Consider the following 19,923-nt stretch of genomic DNA (forward strand, 5'->3'; position numbering starts at 1 on the left):
TGTCACAGTGTGATGTTACAAATGTAGCACAAACAAATGGATTTGTAACACCTTGAAACATCACAGAGGGATAAATTTGTTACTACATCATATCTGTATGGAGCTCCTAAACCATTGACTGTCCTACACTAATGACATACAAGTTATTTAACAAATATATACAATTGGCACTTTTCACACGTGAAACATCTTTCAACTGCTTTTTCACACACATTTATAACTTTTAAAATACACTAAACCATAAAGCCTTAATGGCCAGTTCTACCACAATCTCTTTTTTCACTGAAGTTCCAATAAGTAAAACTTGTGACCTAACTTTACATCCAACTACAAAAATACACACTCCAAGATACTATCTATTTTCTTAGAACTTATCACTACAGTACTCCTGAGACTAAACTCAATTCAACAATTAAAAGTATGACTTAAGTGTGGCCAACCTTATTTCACCAATTCTTATAAACTGAATTCCAACCACTCCAACATCAGGTTCATCATCCACTATGAGAAGATTGATGTTAATACATAAGAAATGGTAGACATTTCAAGATCAAAACAACCATACAGAGCACTACACTCCATTGTTATTCTGCACAAGATGTAAAGCATAACTAATACAGCTACAAAACTCCATTCACTCCACAACCCCAAAGAGAAAGATTACCAGCTACAAAAACACTTCACCAATTTATTCAAATTTCTCCTACAACTTTATAAAAACTTACAGAAATCTCAACAAAAGACATTTCACACTGAACTACAACCCACATCCAATGAAATAGTAAAACTGCATACCTCACCCCTTTAATCAATAAACCAGGTACCAGATTAAATATATATAAACTAGCCAGGCAAGCACACTACCAATGTTAGTTATACATCACAATATGGAATGTTCCACAAATTGTACGTTGGAGAAGCAAGTAAAAAATATAAATCAGGTTTGGTAACGAAATTCTACAATACCTCCATCAGAGCTCAATGCCACAGTTGCCATCTCAATGTTACACTGTCACAGTTTTTCTTTAGTTGTGAAATATCCCTATATTATAAGTGCTTCAACAACCTGTTTTAAAAACCTAATTCTTAAAAACTTTGAAATACCGTAATATTTGTATGTCTGAGTTCTGATAATTAGCAGTACCCATAACTGTTAAGTGTATTAGCATCGAGCCTGTTCTCAACATTATGTTTCCAAATGAATATTCTAATTATGTTTGTAGAAGGTTAAATTTATAAAATTTAAATGACAAGAATAATGTATCATTATTCACATGGTGTATAAAATATCCATGTTGCTTTCAAGTAAATATGTCAGTATCACTTGATACTAAACTGTTGAGTAAATAAAAATGACCTTCTGTTTGGTCATTTAAAAGATTCTTAAATGCATTTTAATACCACGTAGTTTTCAGAAGTTTTTACTTTTTAAACAACTGCTATTTAATATAAATTTATGCCTGTTTTCATTCTGACATGGTTGTCATATACACTTCTGTTACACAAGTCTTCTGTGATTGACCTATAAGCAACTTTTACTCTAAATACCAAAGGTTGTTGAACACCCTAACATAACTCACAGAACTTAAGACACATTATCAAACAAGTAGCAGCAAATAAAGTGTACAAATACACAAAAATACTTTATAATACTGAATCTTCTTTTCAAAAAATCACAAAACAACTAGTATCCTGCAGCTAATGAAAACTGTTGTCAAGAAGTTAAGCACAGAGCTACACAATGGGCTAACTGTGTTATGCCCACCATGGGTATCGAAACCCAGATTCTAGTGTCGGAAGTCTACAGACATACTGCTGTGCCATTGGGGGTCTCCATGTAGAAGGAACAATATTTAACTAAGAAAACACACAATTAGAAAAAATAGTTTATACTTTAAACCTTTAAAATAATTTTCTTAATTTATAAAAATATCTAAACACCATTTAATAAAACACTAATTTTTATTTTGTTATTTAATAAAGCACTCTGTTTTACTAAATGTTATGTAATGAAGGTATATATATAATGTTTAGTTTCATGTCGTTTCTCCTAAAAAGCCAATTCCTTGTGTGTATAGAAGTTACATATCTATACAAAATAATGAAATATACTATGTAACTTAAAGTATATACAATATAATCAGTATCTTTAGTTTACAAATTATACATTCTAACTGAATAAACACACATACACAAAAAGAAAACTATAACAAGTGTAAATTAATTTTGGATAACTATTTAAATTTTTTTCCATAAGTAAATCAAAATACTTGACATTACTTATATTTTATACAAACATGGTATGATATTACAATGAATATGGTTTGATAACTGTCAAGATGACAACTGTGATGTTAGTGCAGTATTATTCTGTTTTACAATAACTCCACCTCTGAAATGTTCAAGTGAAATGCACGTTTAAGACCACACACATCTGTACCAATACATGTTCAGCATTGCCTTCACAAGAATTTTAATAATGCTATTCAAAGAATTAATCATGTGTGGATCATCATGGAAAAAGAACCAGAGTTTTAAGTCAAAATTTTAATCGCTGTTAGAACTAGAATAATGGTGGTGATAATGATGGTCATGTGTGTTTTTCTTTTTTGATTTCTTATGTTTCCTTTTATGTTCAGAATTGTAATGTTTTTCTTTGTCCTCACATGACTGAGAAGTGCTCTTTCTTACACTAACCACAAGACTCTTCAACTTGTGCCTTCCTCTTCTGTAAAACAAAGTGGAACACGTACCGGGATGTTCCGAGTTACTAGGAGTCCCCTTTCTTTGAGAAAGAGAATGTCTATTTTTAAATCTGTCATTACAATTTTTTTCCAAGCCAGGGTTTGCAGACTGAGTTGAAAAACCACATGTGTTACGCCTTGATAAGTTGCCTCTATAGGAAGAACTCTCAGAGCTAGTGCTTTGATAATAAGAGCTTTCCTTAGATGATGATTGTCCACTATCTTTTCTGTGACACTTTCTGTATGATCTTGGCCTCCTACTTCTGTGACTTTTCTGTTTTTCTTTAGGTACATTTTGTCCACTGTCTTTGTTACCTATTGGTGTACAGTCTTGTAAAACTTTTCTTTTATGAGTCTGTTCCTCGTCTGATGTTGAGCACAGATCAATAACCTCTGGAGTCCTTTCTGCTTTCGGTTTAACACAAGAAACAACAACACAGTCAGAATCACTTTCTGAGTCTCCTACAACTTTGACCTTATTTACCTCCACAGGGGTTAAACTGGAGTAAACTGCACCATGTGATGACACTCCTTGAACCGCTGCAGGATCACTGTGAACAGTTTCATTTGAACGTGGTTCAAAACTGCCAGATATAGAAATGAAAGGTTTGTTTTCATGTGTATTTATGCTGACAACATCATTGTCAGAATCAGTATTATCACTTTCATTATCTTTTTCCCGTCTATGTTCAATTATGTCATAAATGGCCCTTCGGTCAAAGTTGACGAGGTCATAAGAAGACCGAGCAAAGTTAAAAAATTCATGTACAAAATGACTTGTGTGATCTCTAAAAAAAGGGCGTACATGTTCATAAAACTCTGGACTTCTTATGTCAAAACGCATAATTAATGCAAGGACCAAATCAAGAAGGAAAGCCAGTTGACTTTCACCACCATCACCCAGCAAAGCTACTAATTCTCTATTCAGCCATGGAATAAGTCTGTGAGTACAAGCAGGATTCTGCCTATAGAATTCTGGTGAGGTGTCGTGAAAACATCCTGTTTGTCCATCTCCAAGAGGTTCCACCCACAGTCCACTTTCATAAATGTGTCTTCTGAAATTACTTGTGGAAATATGATGTCTTCTTTCTCTCCTTGTTGTTCTAGATGTTACATGAGGAGCATAGGTGGATCTGTAGTTGTGAAATTCGAGACTCCTTTCAAACCGAATCTGCCGTCTCCTTTCTGACGTAAGGGTGGATGGATAACGAAACCGTCTACCCGAATTATCTGAACAAATATCTGTTGGTACATTATGAACGCTAATAAGATACTGGTCATAGTCCTCTAAAGAACGGACATTGTGAATAATGCTATGAAAGGACTGTTTACAAAGTGGACATTCCGCCTTCACTTTAGACCACTCTACCAAACAAGCAAAGCAAAACGTATGAAAGCAACTGTCTGTGAAAGATTTGTTTTCTGGTTTTCCCAAACATATTACACAACTTGGTTCAGGTGAACCTCTTTCATCAGAAGGCACGTCGTTATTTGGTGTTGCTTCTTTTGCTTCCCGTTGACTCTCTGTGTTTATATTTAAACCAACTTCACTGCCAACAGTAGCTTCATAGCCGTGCTCTTCTACCGTCTTTTTATCATCCATTATTGTTTACGGCCTACAAAGAATGAAACTTACTTAAAGACACGTACGTGCATATGGATTAATCATATTAATTGACACAAATTACTAAAGTAAGCTGCTATTATAAACACACTTCTTTTTATCTACAATTAACACTGAAGTCTAAAAAAGCATTAGACAAACAAATATAAACTTTTAGTTTAAGAGTAAATATGAAATTGATACAAATGTATAGTAATTACAAGATCTGAAATTGTCAGTTTATATCCATAATAATTTGTGAAAATGTATGAAATGAAACAATTACATGAGAAATTCACCACCATGTATGATAAATAGATTGAACAATTTTAAAATAATATTAAAAAGCCAATGAAAAAAAACTGAGTCAATAAAAAAGATTTACATGTTTAACACTCAGTTTATTTCACTTTCTATTGCTTTAAGTATTAAGTACAGTGAAGCAAATACACGCATCTTTAATATATATATATATCCATAATAAGCTTATAAAATACAATGCAAATGGTTGATAAAATATGGTTTTGCATGCCAACTCACCCAGGCCTTCCCAGTTCATATCATAGATTTTCTAAAAAAAATTGAAGCAAAAACTTAGTTATTTATTCATCAATGAAGTACAGTTTGAGGATCTTGTACAACTGAATAAAAACTTAGTTATTTATTCATCTATGAAGTACAGTTTGAGGATCTTGTACAACTGAATAAAAACTTAGTTATTTATTCATCTATGAAGTACAGTTTGAGGATCTTGTATGACTGAATAAAAACTTAGTTATTTATTCATCTATGAAGTACAGTTTGAGGATCTTGTACAACTGAATAAAAACTTATTTATTCATCTATGAAGTACAGTTTGAGGATCTTGTATGACTGAATAAATAAAAATTAAGTTTTTGCTTGAATTTTTTTTGTGAAAACCTGACATGAACTGGGTTTGTTTTTCTGGGTGAGTTTGCATGGAATGACACAACAGTTACACCCTTTAGGTTTGTTTTTCTGGGTGAGTTTGCATGGAATGACCCAACAGTTACACCCTTTAGGTTTGTTTTTCTGGGTGAGTTTGCATGGAATGACCCAACAGTTACACCCTTTAGGTTTGTTTTTCTGGGTGAGTTTGCATGGAATGACCAACAGTTACACCCTTTAGGTTTGTTTTCTGGGTGAGTTTGCATGGAATGACCCAACAGTTACACTTTAGGTTTGTTTTTTCTGGGTGAGTTTGCATGGAATGACCCAACAGTTACACCCTTTAGGTTTGTTTTTCTGGGTGAGTTTGCATGGAATGACCCAACAGTTACACCCTTTAGGTTTGTTTTTCTGGGTGAGTTTGCATGGAATGACCCAACAGTTACACCCTTTAGGTTTGTTTTTCTGGGTGAGTTTGCATGGAATGACCCAACAGTTACACCCTTTAGGTTTGTTTTCTGGGTGAGTTTGCATGGAATGACCCAACAGTTACACCCTTTAGGTTTGTTTTTCTGGGTGAGTTTGCATGGAATGACCCAACAGTTACACCCTTAGGTTTGTTTTTCTGGGTGAGTTTGCATGGAATGACCAACAGTTACACCTTTAGGTTTGTTTTTCTGGGTGAGTTTGCATGGAATGACCCAACAGTTACACCCTTAGGTTTGTTTTTCTGGGTGAGTTTGCATGGAATGACCAACAGTTACACCCTTTAGGTTTGTTTTTCTGGGTGAGTTTGCATGGAATGACCCAACAGTTACACCCTTTAGGTTTGTTTTCTGGGTGAGTTTGCATGGAATGACCCAACAGTTACACCCTTTAGGTTTGTTTTTCTGGGTGAGTTTGCATGGAATGACCCAACAGTTACACCCTTTAGGTTTGTTTTTCTGGGTGAGTTTGCATGGAATGACCCAACAGTTACACCCTTTAGGTTTGTTTTTCTGGGTGAGTTTGCATGGAATGACCCAACAGTTACACCCTTTAGGTTTGTTTTTCTGGGTGAGTTTGCATGGAATGACCCAACAGTTACACCCTTTAGGTTTGTTTTTCTGGGTGAGTTTGCATGGAATGACCCAACAGTTACACCCTTTAGGTTTGTTTTTCTGGGTGAGTTTGCATGGAATGACCCAACAGTTACACCCTTTAGGTTTGTTTTTCTGGGTGAGTTTGCATGGAATGACCCAACAGTTACACCCTTTAGGTTTGTTTTTCTGGGTGAGTTTGCATGGAATGACCCAACAGTTACACCCTTTAGGTTTGTTTTTCTGGGTGAGTTTGCATGGAATGACCCAACAGTTACACCCTTTAGGCCTACATTTTTACATGATTATTTATTACTGATACTACTTTCACATAATGTACTAAAACAAATTCTTACAAATCCTATGAAAGCCAAGGTGTAGTCATGAACTGGAAACAAGCTAAATTAGAGCAGGTGTGAAAGCTGGCATTTTGATAATAAATGTTAAGTGTTTAGTCTGTTTTACTTTTCTTTCTAATTAGCGAGATATTTTAGGTAAACCAAAACATTAAAATTGTAATTAAATGTATTCACCAAATAACAACAATCTTCCTTATAAACAGCAAAACCTTAAAATTATCAAACAAACTTACTGATATCAATAAAATATTACCAACACTGAAATATTCGGTAACCTCCCCCTTGTAATCAGTTTAACTCCATTTATAACAACACTGTTTTCTTTCATCTGGCCATTTTCACACACACTAAGCCAACAAATCCTCCCCTCACACCAATAGATTATATTTAACACCCTTTTATACAGCACCTTGAAAAATATTTTCCGAAACTTCAGACACAACAAATCTATACTCTTACCATAATCTGCAGAAGCACATATTCCTTCAAAGAATGTCCAAAAATGAACAAGGCAAGGTTTTAGTCAAGTGAAACCATATTGACTATGCTTCAAAATTCTAAACTTTGTTAAATGACTTTGAAAAGCATCTTGTATCAGAGTTTCCAAAACGTTTCCCACAACAGATAAAAGAATATTATCTCCCATGAAGAGAAGCATTAGCCAATTTCTTATACAGAAACAAGTCACAACACAGGCTATATATACCATACAATCAGTTAATATATCCTCTGTTTAATCTTTTATTTTAAACAGACTTAGAAGATTTGTAAAAGGTGACAAATGTTTAATATGATAAATATTAAATAGAATTAAAAATTCCTATGGTCTGAAAAACTAAAAACATAATGTCATCATTATCAACAAAACTGTTCAATGTCAAACAGATAACATGAGTAAAAATACGTTTATATTGGTATATATTCTCAGTACCATAATGATAACGGAAAACAACGTGTTACACTTCTTACACATTGGTTAGCATTTCCTTGCAAGAGAAGACAATAAGCAACAAAACAATGACCAAAGAAGAGCCTCGTGAGAACAACTTCCTCGTCAGCATCCTGCACGAACCAAGTTGTCAATCATCTGCTTACCAGCGTGAAACCTTGCCTCAATGACTGGACTGAAATCCAAATATGGAATAGACTCAGCAACAATTTTGTTAGTCTGATGCTAAATATGTTTCAAAATAGTGAGAGATTAAAAAAAACTGTACTTAGATGACTGACAATCAGAAATGAGCCAGTCTTTTATGAATATCCAAATGAATAAGGTGACATTAGCAATTCTAGATCCTTTCAAAAAGCTAGATGAGTCATTGTATATAGCATAATTAGTGCAATGTTTAGTTTCTATGTAATACAGAGTGAGCGAAATTACACACAACTCAACAATGAACACAAAATCCATAGAGTGGTACCACTGAACAACTGAGGAGATGCAACAAACTATAGCATAGCCTGAAGAGGTACCTAAATTTCAAGACACCTATAAAAAATTGGAATGTTTTTTTTAAAAGTGTTTTCTAAAGATAAATATTTTACAGATCACACTAGAGAATGACAAGCCACTGTGAGAAGGGCTCTCTCTGAAAGCTGAACGAGGCAAGTTAGAAATGTTAAGAAACTGTGTGTAAACCATGGATCAAAGAAATGTAGAAACCCATTTGATGTACAGGGTCCAACACCTTTGTTGATCAGGCCTTGACTGAAGCAAGATCATAATCCTATAGTCCAGTTTAGATATAATGACAGCAAGATACATCTTTATCACAGATCACAAACTCACTCTCAAAAGGAAGATTCTGTTCTTTTGTCCACTTGAAATTAAGCTGTTTTATGTGTGGAAGAGAAGTGAGCTTGCAATCAAAGACATGCCCTAAGAACATTGTCTTGGCCATCACAGTAAAATGTGTACTTTTCAAATGGAATTCAAAATCAAGGTGCAATCTCTGCTGCCAACAAAAACATAAGCAAATAGTTTTAGGTAATAAAAGTTTCTGTTTGCAGTGGTTATAATAGTTTTTTTTTCATGATTTTTTAATAAAAAATGATATACCTGAGAGTCATCAATATAGTGGCTGTTAACAAGGGCAGAATGAAGCTGTTCAGTGACAACATTGATTTTGATGTTAAAAAGACATTCAAAACACAGCTGAGATAAAGAGTTCTGTTACTATCACTTTTTCACATTATTAGTGATCTATAATCAGCCAAAATTATTGGATTTTGATGAAACCTGGTGGACATATGTAGAATATTATTCCTCACTGTTCTTCCAAAAGAACAAAATGGACATAAGGACATTTATATATTCCAACTCTCCAAGTATGACATGAGAATAATTTATAAGTTGAATATAATCCATTACTTAGATCAATGATCAAGTGGTCAAATCCCACTAATTACTGAGCTCCATCCTACAGAGACCCGGAAAGACCTCTCTGCTGAAAAATAATTTGTCATATAATCCACCTGAAAGGATGTAATGCAATATACTTAACATCTATGTGATTTCACAAGTCTTTTTAAGAAACAAATAAACAAGATACTCTCTCTGAAGGAAGATGTCCCTGATCAACCTTTCTAAATGAATCAGATTTCTGTCTGTAGAAAATAGTGTCAGAAACAGGTTGTTTAATTGAAGAGACTAAACACAATAATCACACTTTTTCTCTAAAACTCCACGCAGACAGTTTGTTAAACAAAAAGGGCTGTGATCTGAAGGAGTCCGGGATCTTTCACAGGTTTACAGTATTAAACAAAATGGGCTGTGATCTAAAGGAGTCCGGGATCTTTCACAGGTTTACAGTATTAAACAAAAAGGGCTGTGATCTGAAGGAGTCCAGGATCTTTCACAGGTTTACAGTAAGAGATAATAATAACCCTCACTGATGTAGAAACTCTTTCTTCTGTCAAATACAATACCATAAGATGATCAAAGACAACAAGTAAGAGAGAAAATGCAGCATCTCATAATGGATGTTATCTAGATTGTTGTATAACCAGATCAACATAGAACAAATTTAAGTTCCACCAAAATGAATGATTGATTACGTTCATAAAGATAATTGGACTGAAAGGAAAGTAGGTATTTCTTTGTCTCTGTATTGCATTAACGGCCAAGAAAGCAGAGAAACAGGTGGAAATGTTTGAGCTGTGAGTCAAACACACTACAAAACTGTTTACAGTGCCCTGTAAATCATCTATTCCTTGGCCATTTGGTTGTAAGAAAAATAATGTAAGGGAAGTATGCTTTAAAACACCTTGTGCCAAATGACCTGATACTGCTTGAGAAAGAAATGCTAGTGTTAATTTATTCCACAATTGCTTCTTGTTTCAAAGTTTGATCTGCTGGACACAGGCTTCGTGAAACACTATGCAGTGTGCAAGAGGTGGAATATCTGTGTAAGATATCAGAAGCTTCTTTCTGAGCCCTCCATGGAGGAAGATACCATAAAAATGTGTTAAAGTTCTAGATATATTGAAAAATTCTACACTAATGATAAAATCAGTTAATACTTCCATGCTGCTGTTAATTTATTATGTTACTAACAGCATGTTAAAGTTCCAATAAAAGGGTGGAAGAAGGCCTGCAGGCCTCTGGTTTCTACTGTGATACACAAGGTGAGGTGGTATCATCTATGCAGATGATGGGAAAATATTGTTTCATAAATTAGCGTTGATATCCCAAGAAGGAAGAGAAAAGGTGAACAAATGGACAGATCTACAGCAGTAAATGTCCAACTCAGAGCATGGTAACAGATATGTTCTCCAATAATGAACAGACACAGGTTATGATCTGAAAACAAATGCTCCACAAATTAACCCTCACATCAGTGTTTCCATTAGCTCAGGGTGGATTATATCCATTTAACTCTCCCAGCTTAATAACGACAGACACAATGGTTGTATATGATCATCAAGGACTGCTTGATTGAATTTCTCTCCTGATGACAAATAAAGAGAACATTGTGTGATGGTACAACTCATGGAGATATTAATGGTAACAGTCTGAAAAAAAAAAAGATACATTGGCCAAGCAGTAATATCACTTCTATAAATCAATCACAAATTATCTTTTGTGAACATCAAATGGTTACAACATTGAGTCTTGAAAAAAGACTCCTTTAGAAAGATAACAGGAACACAAGAATCAAGTAAACCTTGCCAGTTCCACCATCACAGTAATGTGAACTTGGACTCTGACATTCAATCTGGAATGAAAGGGGTTGAAACCAGAGCAGCTGACACAACATGGTTCACTTTGACATTCAATCTAGAATGAAAGGGGTTGAAACCAGAGCAGCTGACACAACATGCCTCACTTTGACATTCAATCTAGAATGAAAGGGGTTGAAACCAGAGCAGCTGACACAACATGTTTCACTTTGACATTCAATCTAGAATGAAAGGGGTTGAAACCAGAGCAGCTGACACAACATGGTTCACTTTGACATTCAATCTAGAATGAAAGGGGTTGAAACCAGAGCAACTGACACAACATGACTCACTTTGACATTCAATCTAGAATGAAATGGGTTGAAACCAGAGCAGCTGACACAACATGGTTCACTTTGACATTCAATCTAGAATGAAATGGGTTGAAACCAGAGCAGCTGACACAACATGGCTCACTTTGACATTCAATCTAGAATGAAAGGGGTTGAAACCAGAGCAACTGACACAACATGACTCACTTTGACATTCAATCTAGAATGAAATGGGTTGAAACCAGAGCAGCTGACACAACATGGCTCACTTTGACATTCAATCTAGAATGAAAGGGGTTGAAACCAGAGCAGCTGACACAACATGGCTCACTTTGACATTCAATCTAGAATGAAAGGGGTTGAAACCAGAGCAGCTGACACAACATGGTTCACTTTGACATTCAATCTAGAATGAAATGGGTTGAAACCAGAGCAGCTGACACAACATGGTTCACTTTGACATTCAATCTAGAATGAAATGGGTTGAAACCAGAGCAGCTGACACAACATGGCTCACTTTAACATTCAATCTAGAATGAAAGGGGTTGAAACCAGAGCAGTTGACACAACATGGCTCACTTTGACATTCAATCTAGAATGAAATGGGTTGAAACCAGAGCAGTTGACACAACATGGCTCACTTTGACATTCAATCTAGAATGAAAGGGGTTGAAACCAGAGCAGCTGACACAACATGCCTCACTTTGACATTCAATCTGGAATGAAAGGGGTTGAAACCAGAGCAGCTGACACAACATGGCTCACTTTGACATTCAATCTAGAATGAAAGGGGTTGAAACCAGGGTTGAAATTCAATCAGAAAGGGGTTGAAACCAGAGCAGTTGACACAACATGGCTCACTTTGACATTCAATCTAGAATGAAATGGGTTGAAACCAGAGTTGACACAACATGGCTTTGACACAACATACACAACATGCTCACTTTGACATTCAATCTAGAATGAAAGGGGTTGAAACCAGAGCAGTTGACACAACATGGCTCATTCTGACATTCAATCTAGAATGAAAGGGGTTGAAACCAGGGCAGCTGACACAACATGGCTCATTCCGACATTCAATGCTTCACAGCCTTTGGCACTGCTACATGTGTAGGTTAAGTATCACAGTTTATGTTCAGCAAATAATTCTTTATGTATAAAAAAGGAAACTTCTAATGAAACTGAGATATGAGGATGGAAGTTATTCTACATTTTAAAAGTCATCAATTCAGGACTTCTGTATGATTAGTTTGTTCTTATGATCTTGAACATTCATGAAAAACTTGAGTCTACACACTCCATTCACTATAAATCATTTTAAAGATTTCCTAGACTGTTAAAAATCACAATTCTATGTTGAGGATAGTGTAACAATGTCAAGGTTATATGAGCACTACCACCACACAGTAAATGTCTAGTACTGGCACTTTGTTGACTCCATATACAATTGGCTAAGGGGAGCCATCCCAGAATGTTTTGTCATAAAGAACTGATGGCCAAAGTGGTGTGTTGTAGTACCCCATAAAGGAAACAAATGTACTACTCAACCATTACCCTTTCCTAACCTTCTACATGTTTCTGTAGACATTAAACATGATAACAGATATTTGGATTCATAAAAGGAATACTTTACACACCTTTAGAGGTCATATCACCATTTACAGGAATTCACATCAAGGGCTACATAATACAAAAAAACAATACAAAGTACATACTGACCACATAGGTAAGTTTCTGTTCTCTTTCATCAGTAACCATGAACTAGAGTTAAAAGATTTAACAAAGTTCATGCCTGTGAAACAAGAATTTGTGGCACAGCAAATACAGTTCAAGAACCTTATGTGTGAATATAAGTACAGTTCAGTCAAGCTGAATGAATTGATCTACTAGGTTTTATAAATGTAAACAATATGTTGCTGTATGCTTAAAGAATAACACATAATAGTGTGCAGAAGTAACTCCCATGTCTACTGGGACAGATCATCACTAACAAAATTGCCAGAGAAACCAACAGTGGTTTTTAAAATCACAAATGTACCATTTCCACCAAAAAAACTTGAAACAAATAAAATGGAACTCTACTTATGAACAGATTGTGAAGGAAATACATGTATGCTTTTGAGATAGCAGGCGAGTTTGAAAATCACTGAAGTAAGGCACAAAAATGGTATATCATTGAAAAGCTAAGAGTCTTCAAGAAATGAGAAGTAAAAAACAAAATGCTGATCCAATCACTCACCAGGGGTCTTGGAGGTTAAATAACTACACATAAAATTAGTGCTTTTCTAATTGTATTTAGTTTTTAACAGTACTAAATTCATAAAATAAGTTACTAAAGTGTGTGACTATCAGCATGATGTTTATGCTGCTAGTTTTTACGTGAGTGGGCTAAATGACTTAACATGTTAGTTTCTTATACAATGCCATTTGGCCCATCTCAGTTGCTCCATTCTTTACTATCAACACAAACAAACTCCATTTTCTATATCCAACTCTGATATATAAATAATCATCAAAAATCCTTCAACACTGCATGTTATATTACATTTGAAGTAGTGTGTACATTATTCACTCTATTACAATAGAAACAATGTTTTAACTAGTTGTATCAAGTTCTCCTTATATTTCTATCCTCAACTCATTCAACATCCAGTTTTCCATGAAAACATCATCTGGATTTATGACATGAGAGTATAAAATTAAATGTATATTATTAATTTCACTAAGTACAAGTGTTTACAAACATTTTACACTGTAAAAAAAAAGAGAATAACATTCAACTGCTTAGCCAAGGGCTTGCTGGGTACAGATTTCAGGCTTAAGTTCTACATAAATGATAATAGGCAATGTACAGGGTGGCCCGTAAGTTCCTACCCATCCATATATCTTATGTATCTGTGTGCTGTCCCTCATTCTCGCTGCATAATATGTGATGCCATGTTCTGCGAGACATTTTCTTCAACATAGCAGGAATTATTGTTCCAAATGCCATGGTAACAGCTGCCTTCAACTCATCATTAGTATTATTGAATATAACATGATAACACACGGATGGGTAGGGACTTACGGGCCACCCTGTACATAAACATTTAATGCATTTGTTTACAAAACTAGTTATACATAATGGAGAAATGTTTATTGGACGTTTTTTACACATACATTAATGACCAAGACTGAATACTATTCTTAGATATTTTGTAATTCTTTTAAGTTGTTATGAATGTTTTATAGTCTGTAGAGTCAGCACTAGTCCCTCTATTGCAATCTCTCACTGAAAATGTTCCTAAGAGTTGGTTTAACTTGTAAACCACAACTCATTCCAACATAAAAATATAAATTTAATGTTCACAACCAAGTGAAACACCAGTCTTGCTTCAACCTCACCTATTAGGCCTGGTGACAGGCTTCCAATTGTTTATTAAATAAAACTATCTTAAAGTTAAATCACATTAAGAAATCTTTACCTCTTATTTACTTACTAGTTGACTCGATAATATCACAGTCACACAAACTTATTACATCAGTATTCTTACGAGCAACAAATCTCAGCTTCCCATTACTCTCAACATGTGACCTGTAAGGCTTCAGAAACCCTGTACACCATATGCATTTAATGTCGGATCTTGATTCCAAGTTATATCTCCAAGTGACAGACTAGAGTCCATTCCTTACAATTATACCAACACCTGGTCTTTTCTTTTTTTGAATTAAAAAATCATTGTCAATCGATTTTATTCAACACATTATTACTGAAATAATTAAATAGCGCTAAACAAGTACACTTAAACTGAAATTAGTTTATATTAAATTACACCTTAGTGTTATTTATTCCGAATTATAAGTATTAATATACTAATCACTATTAGTATTACATTTATAATAATACTAATTACCAATTTATTAACAGTAACGCTATAACTACTTAATATCAATTATCAGATGTATTTATAACCTAATTTAAGTATGAATGTCAGTTGAACTTATAATAATACTAACGCAATATTAGGATCACGGATATTGTCAAATGATTTGGAATAGCTTAATAAACCTTAGTTTCTCGTGTTTTATAACTTTAAATTACTTTTCAAATTTACGTTAACCACAGTCAAACATTATCTTTAAGCCTTTTTTCTTGAATCGGCGACGTTGGCGACATCTCAAACCTTAGAGGATATCAATGCATGATTTAACTAATACATATTAACTTTTTTAGTTTTCACAAAATCTTACTCACCTCTAATTGAACATATGGAGGGCAAAATTTGAATATATTTTTTTCTATCCCAAATTTATATTATATTTCATTATTTTAAAATACCATTTGGATTAAGATATCTCATTAAGAGTATCTGTTTGTGGTGAACTATAACAATGCACTGCTAAAATATATGTAAAAACGGCTCATTTGGGTTAAGAAAATTTTTTACGTAGAGGAGTGAACAACGTTTCGACTTTCTTCGGTCATCGTCAGGAACCGTTTTTACACATATATTTTTCTAGAAGTGGGTTTTCTCGACATCACTGAATGCACTGCTAATAGCCTCCAATTTAATTAGATATTAAAAATGAGAATTTTAGCCAAACGTTTCATGCCAGTTTTTCATAAATCTATGTCACATGCCCCTTCCTTCACATTTGGAAATATCTTACTAAATTAAGTTCAAAGTAGCAAGCAGTACGTTGAAAAGTAAAAATGGACGATTCTGTTCGTATAAATCCAGGTCCTCAAGAGCCACTGTAATATGCAGGCATATATACAATATACTACTTTGTCTGATCAGGTGGTTAGGGTGCATGAGTCACAATCTCATGGTCACAAGTTCGAATTCCTTTCCTTCTCAAAAGAGGCCTGGCATGACCAGGTGGGTTAAAGCGTTCGACTCGTAATCTAAGGGTCGCAATTTCGAATCCCCGTCGTACCAAACATGCTCGCCCTTTCAGCCGTGGAGGCATTATAACGTGACGGCCAATCCCACTATTCGTTGGTAAAAAAGTAGCCCAAGAGTTGGCGATGGGTGGTGATGACTAGCTGTCTTCCCTCTAGACTGACACTGCTAAATTAGGGACGGCTTGCGCAGTAAGCTCTCGAATAGCGAAATTCAAACCAAACCAAACCATTAGAATAGCAGCACTTTTGACAAATGTTTGTTCGTTTATGGGTTATTGTGAATCATCTTGTGAAAATAATTCAACGTCCAGCTCATATAACAATAACAAATTAGAATTACTTTCTCCTTTGCGGACTTCTGTGTTTTGTAACTTGTGGCATATGTTTACAGACACGCTATTTGCGCACACATTCACGTAAAAATAAACTTATGTCTAACAAAGTAAGCATGCTGATTGATTCATTATACCGGCTCTACTGTTTCACTGCAAGCTTACTAATAATGAAATGCCTCACCAGTATTTATAATCTAAACATTGCTAAATGTGCTTGGAAAAACCCGTGGTTTATTAATATTCCTGAAAATTGTAGAATTAACGTGGCTCGCCCTCTATCCAACGTCTAAGTTACAACATTACAAATAGAGATTAATTCGACATTATTCAAGTGGCGGTAAGTCGTAAGTTTTAAGTGATTGAAAATAAGTGAAGTACCCGAGCCAAACAGAAAGTCGTAGGTTAGATATGTAAGCCATTACCTTTCATTTTTGGTACGTCAAGAGGCGTTAAAAAGGTACCTGAAAAATAAAATTGAACAATTGCTTATGTTACTGACGAAGAGAAATAAATTTAATTTCTTTACGCCCGTGGATTACTAAACTTAAATACCTACTAGTTATACAATTAGATTGGTTATGATACTCCTGTGTTTGGAAGGAAGTAGTAATAGAATGGTATCTACGACAATTTGTAGAGAATGTTTGACTAATGGTATCTACGATAATTTGTAGAGAGTGTTTGACTAATGGTATCTACGATAATTTGTGGAGAATGTTTGACTAATGGTATCTACGACAATTTGTGGAGAATGTTTGACTAATGGTATCTACGACAATTTGTGGAATATGTTTGACTAATGATATCTATGACAACTTGTGGAGGATCTTTGACTAATGGTATCTACGAAAATTTGTGGAGAATGTTTGACTAATGGTATCTACGACAATTTGTGGAGAATGTTTGACTAATGGTATCTACGACAATTTGTGGAGAATATTTGACTAATGGTATCTACGACAATTTGTGGAGAATGTTTGACTAATGCCTGTGGGTCAGCTGAAAGATCCCATTTGCTTGTAGTTACTTTTTGTGGCCCATGTTATAAAGAAAAGAAAGATATTTATGATTGTGCATTCTGGACTGCCAGATGTCTAGTATTTTCTGGATCATCTCTGTCAATTTGTAGCAAACATGCACCTAATGACAGTAAACAATAATTACAATCAATATTTATTTTTTCCGTGCAAAACATTTATTGAGATTGTTTAATCTTGAAGATGGAGCTTTTAAAGTTTTCTGCTGTTATTACTGTAAAGGATTTAGCAATATTTTTTACTGAAATTACTGAGTAACGAAGATATTATTTACTTGGGGTAAAAGAAGGATGGCGAAATTGAAAACAGTGTACCAAGACAAGTCAGGGTGTTCCACATGGTTTTAAAGAAGGTCAAAGATAAGATATGCGAGTCTTTCATCTTACGGTTGGTCAATAAAGATTGCTTTTGCTATTTCTATTTTTAAGGAGACTGATAGGAGTTGTTTTGGAAAATACAGACTATTCAGTATCAGTTCAGTAGTGGAAAAATGTGTGAAGAATTTGATGAAAGAAAATTAAGATGGAATTACTAAAGGGAAGTCTGTTCGTCATTACTAATTGTGTAACTGTCTTGAAGAATATTTATTATTTGTGACCAGTTAAATGATACTGAATGTTTGAGTAAAGAGTGTTGATATGGTGTGCTTAGTTATTTTGTTTTGTGGCACCTTACAATTTTTTTTTGAAAACCTGATAAAATCACACCCCTGGATGTGGATTCTTGTACATGGTGAGGGGACCTCCCAGGGAAGGTTCTGTTCTTTCAGCTTACCTCCTCTGGGATCTAAACATCCACCCATGTGTTTGCTGTGTGTGGCAACCCGTGAATAGGAGGAGAGGATTCTGGTGGTTGAGGGGTCCAACCCTAACACACCACTTTGGCTTTGAATTCCTATAGACGGACAGCCTTGGGATGGCTCCCCTTGGGCCAGTTGGTTGGTCCACTCGGGCTAGGGTCAACCAAGTACTAGTGTTGGATGTTCTCAACAGGTGTGGACATTGTATCAGATGCTGGTGTTTGGGTATAGTGCTCATGAATCTCTGGCATTGCTGCAAAGTCCTTGTTTGGCATTGTAGTGCATCCCCTTGTAGGGCTCCATGGTGGGTGGGGTCAGTGAGCACCGAAATTTCCCTTTCTTTATTATGAATACTCCAATTAAAAATCTTAATAAAATGGTGAAAAAACAGTCTATTGGTAAACAACGACGTCTTGAAAAGCCTGAGCAGCAAACTTCACCATCTGTACCACCTGTTGTACCTCATTTTTTTATACTGCATTCACTTTCAGACAAACCTTTAGGGCAGATGTCTCCCTTTTTCTTTCAGAAGAGACTAGAAGGACTTGCTGGCTCTCCAAAGTCAGTAAAAAAGCTTCGATCTGATGACATATTGGTGGAATCATCCATATCTGAACACAGTGAACTCCTCTTGCATTCAAAGGCCATTGGGGATATACCTATTGAGGTTACACCTCATGCTATTTTGAATTCGTCACAAGGAGTTATTGTTGAGTGGGATTTGAAGAAAATCCTAGAGTCAAAGATTCTTGCTGGTTTCTTCACCCAAGATGTTTCAGCAGTGAGGCGTATCTCCACTCGCAAAGATGGAATTATGATGCCGATCAATGTCCTCATTCATACATTTATGTCACTACGTCTGCCTGCCACCATCAAGGCAGGCTATCTTAATTGCAGGGTAGGGCCATACATTCCAAACCCTCTCTGATGTTTCCAGTGTCAGTGGCTCTGTCATTCAAAGACATCGTGTCCTGGTTCCTTGACATGTGCTCATTGCAGCGGCAAGGACCATGATGCCTATGAGTGTGAAATGGCCCCTCATTGCGTCAATTGCAATGGCTCTCACCCATCTTACTTTTGTTCTTGCCCTAAGTAATTGAAAGTAAAAGAAGTGCAGCATTTAAAAACAATTCATTACAGTACTTATCCTGAGGTTTGAAAGTTGCTGTAAACCACTTCATCTCGTACGTATGCTTCTACACTTCATTCCACAACTACTGTGGGAGTGCAGACAGATCTCTCTGTGCATCCAAAAGAATCATTCTCAAAAAAACTGAAAAGTTTTTTGACCTCCATGGTTAAAATGTTGATGAATTAACTTCAACACCCATCTCCGTTCCTTACATACATTCCAACAAATACCAAGATCCACATCCTTTGGTTCTGGGTACAGGCATTTTTTCGGTTACATCTTCTTCTCCCACCCCAAGATGCAAAACGATCATTCATTCACGTCCTCAGTCACTGGAATCCCAACAGCAAAGACCTGTCCAATTGACCCAGGGCAGGATCCATGGAGATCAATAGACCTCCCTTGAATAAGGACAGTAAGGGCAAATGGCCATGTCATAAACAGAAGGGTCTCCACCCATTTCACCTACATGTAAATAAAAATGGCTACCCTGATACAATGGAATTGTCAAAGTTTACGTTCTAATCTGGATGACATCAAAACAC

General features: G+C 35.4%; 2 protein-coding genes across 11 annotated transcripts in view; one reads left to right on the forward strand and one right to left on the reverse strand.

Annotated features, from left to right (window-relative positions):
• Positions 1-673: 673 nt before the first annotated feature.
• LOC143248446 (E3 ubiquitin-protein ligase Topors-like) lies at positions 674-15,554 on the reverse strand. Of its 4 annotated transcripts, none has more exons than XM_076496809.1 (3): positions 15,184-15,361; positions 14,667-14,883; positions 674-4,360 (listed from the first exon to the last, which is right to left on the reverse strand). In XM_076496809.1, exon 3 carries the CDS (start codon positions 4,345-4,347, stop codon positions 2,548-2,550), a length of 1,800 nt encoding a protein of 599 aa, XP_076352924.1. In that variant the 5' UTR covers positions 4,348-4,360; positions 14,667-14,883; positions 15,184-15,361; the 3' UTR covers positions 674-2,547. The 4 variants fall into 4 exon arrangements, with proteins under 4 accessions (XP_076352924.1, XP_076352923.1, XP_076352925.1 ...); XM_076496808.1 differs by having other exon boundaries at positions 14,652-14,883; XM_076496810.1 differs by lacking the exons at positions 14,667-14,883; positions 15,184-15,361 and adding an exon at positions 15,422-15,554.
• A 1,054-nt stretch (positions 15,555-16,608) lies between these two features.
• Positions 16,609-19,923, forward strand: part of LOC143248448 (UDP-N-acetylglucosamine transporter-like) — a 62,856-nt gene continuing 59,541 nt past the window's right edge. For 3 of the 7 annotated variants that reach the window (XM_076496818.1, XM_076496817.1, XM_076496819.1), the window contains exon 1: positions 16,716-17,834. In XM_076496818.1, the coding sequence (XP_076352933.1) occupies positions 17,814-17,834 (21 nt within the window). In that variant the 5' untranslated portion in view covers positions 16,716-17,813. Of the gene's footprint in view, positions 17,835-19,923 lie in introns of all 7 variants that reach the window. The other 4 variants (XM_076496815.1, XM_076496816.1, XM_076496814.1 and 1 more) reach the window with 4 other exon arrangements.

This window comes from Tachypleus tridentatus, chromosome 4, assembly GCF_004210375.1.
Source record: "Tachypleus tridentatus isolate NWPU-2018 chromosome 4, ASM421037v1, whole genome shotgun sequence".
Taxonomy (NCBI): domain Eukaryota; kingdom Metazoa; phylum Arthropoda; class Merostomata; order Xiphosura; family Limulidae; genus Tachypleus; species Tachypleus tridentatus.

Excerpts from the sequence above, each read along its gene's own strand:
- LOC143248446 (XM_076496810.1), bottom strand. The coding sequence starts at position 4,347 with ATGGATGATAAAAAGACGGTAGAAGAGCACGGCTATGAAGCTACTGTT.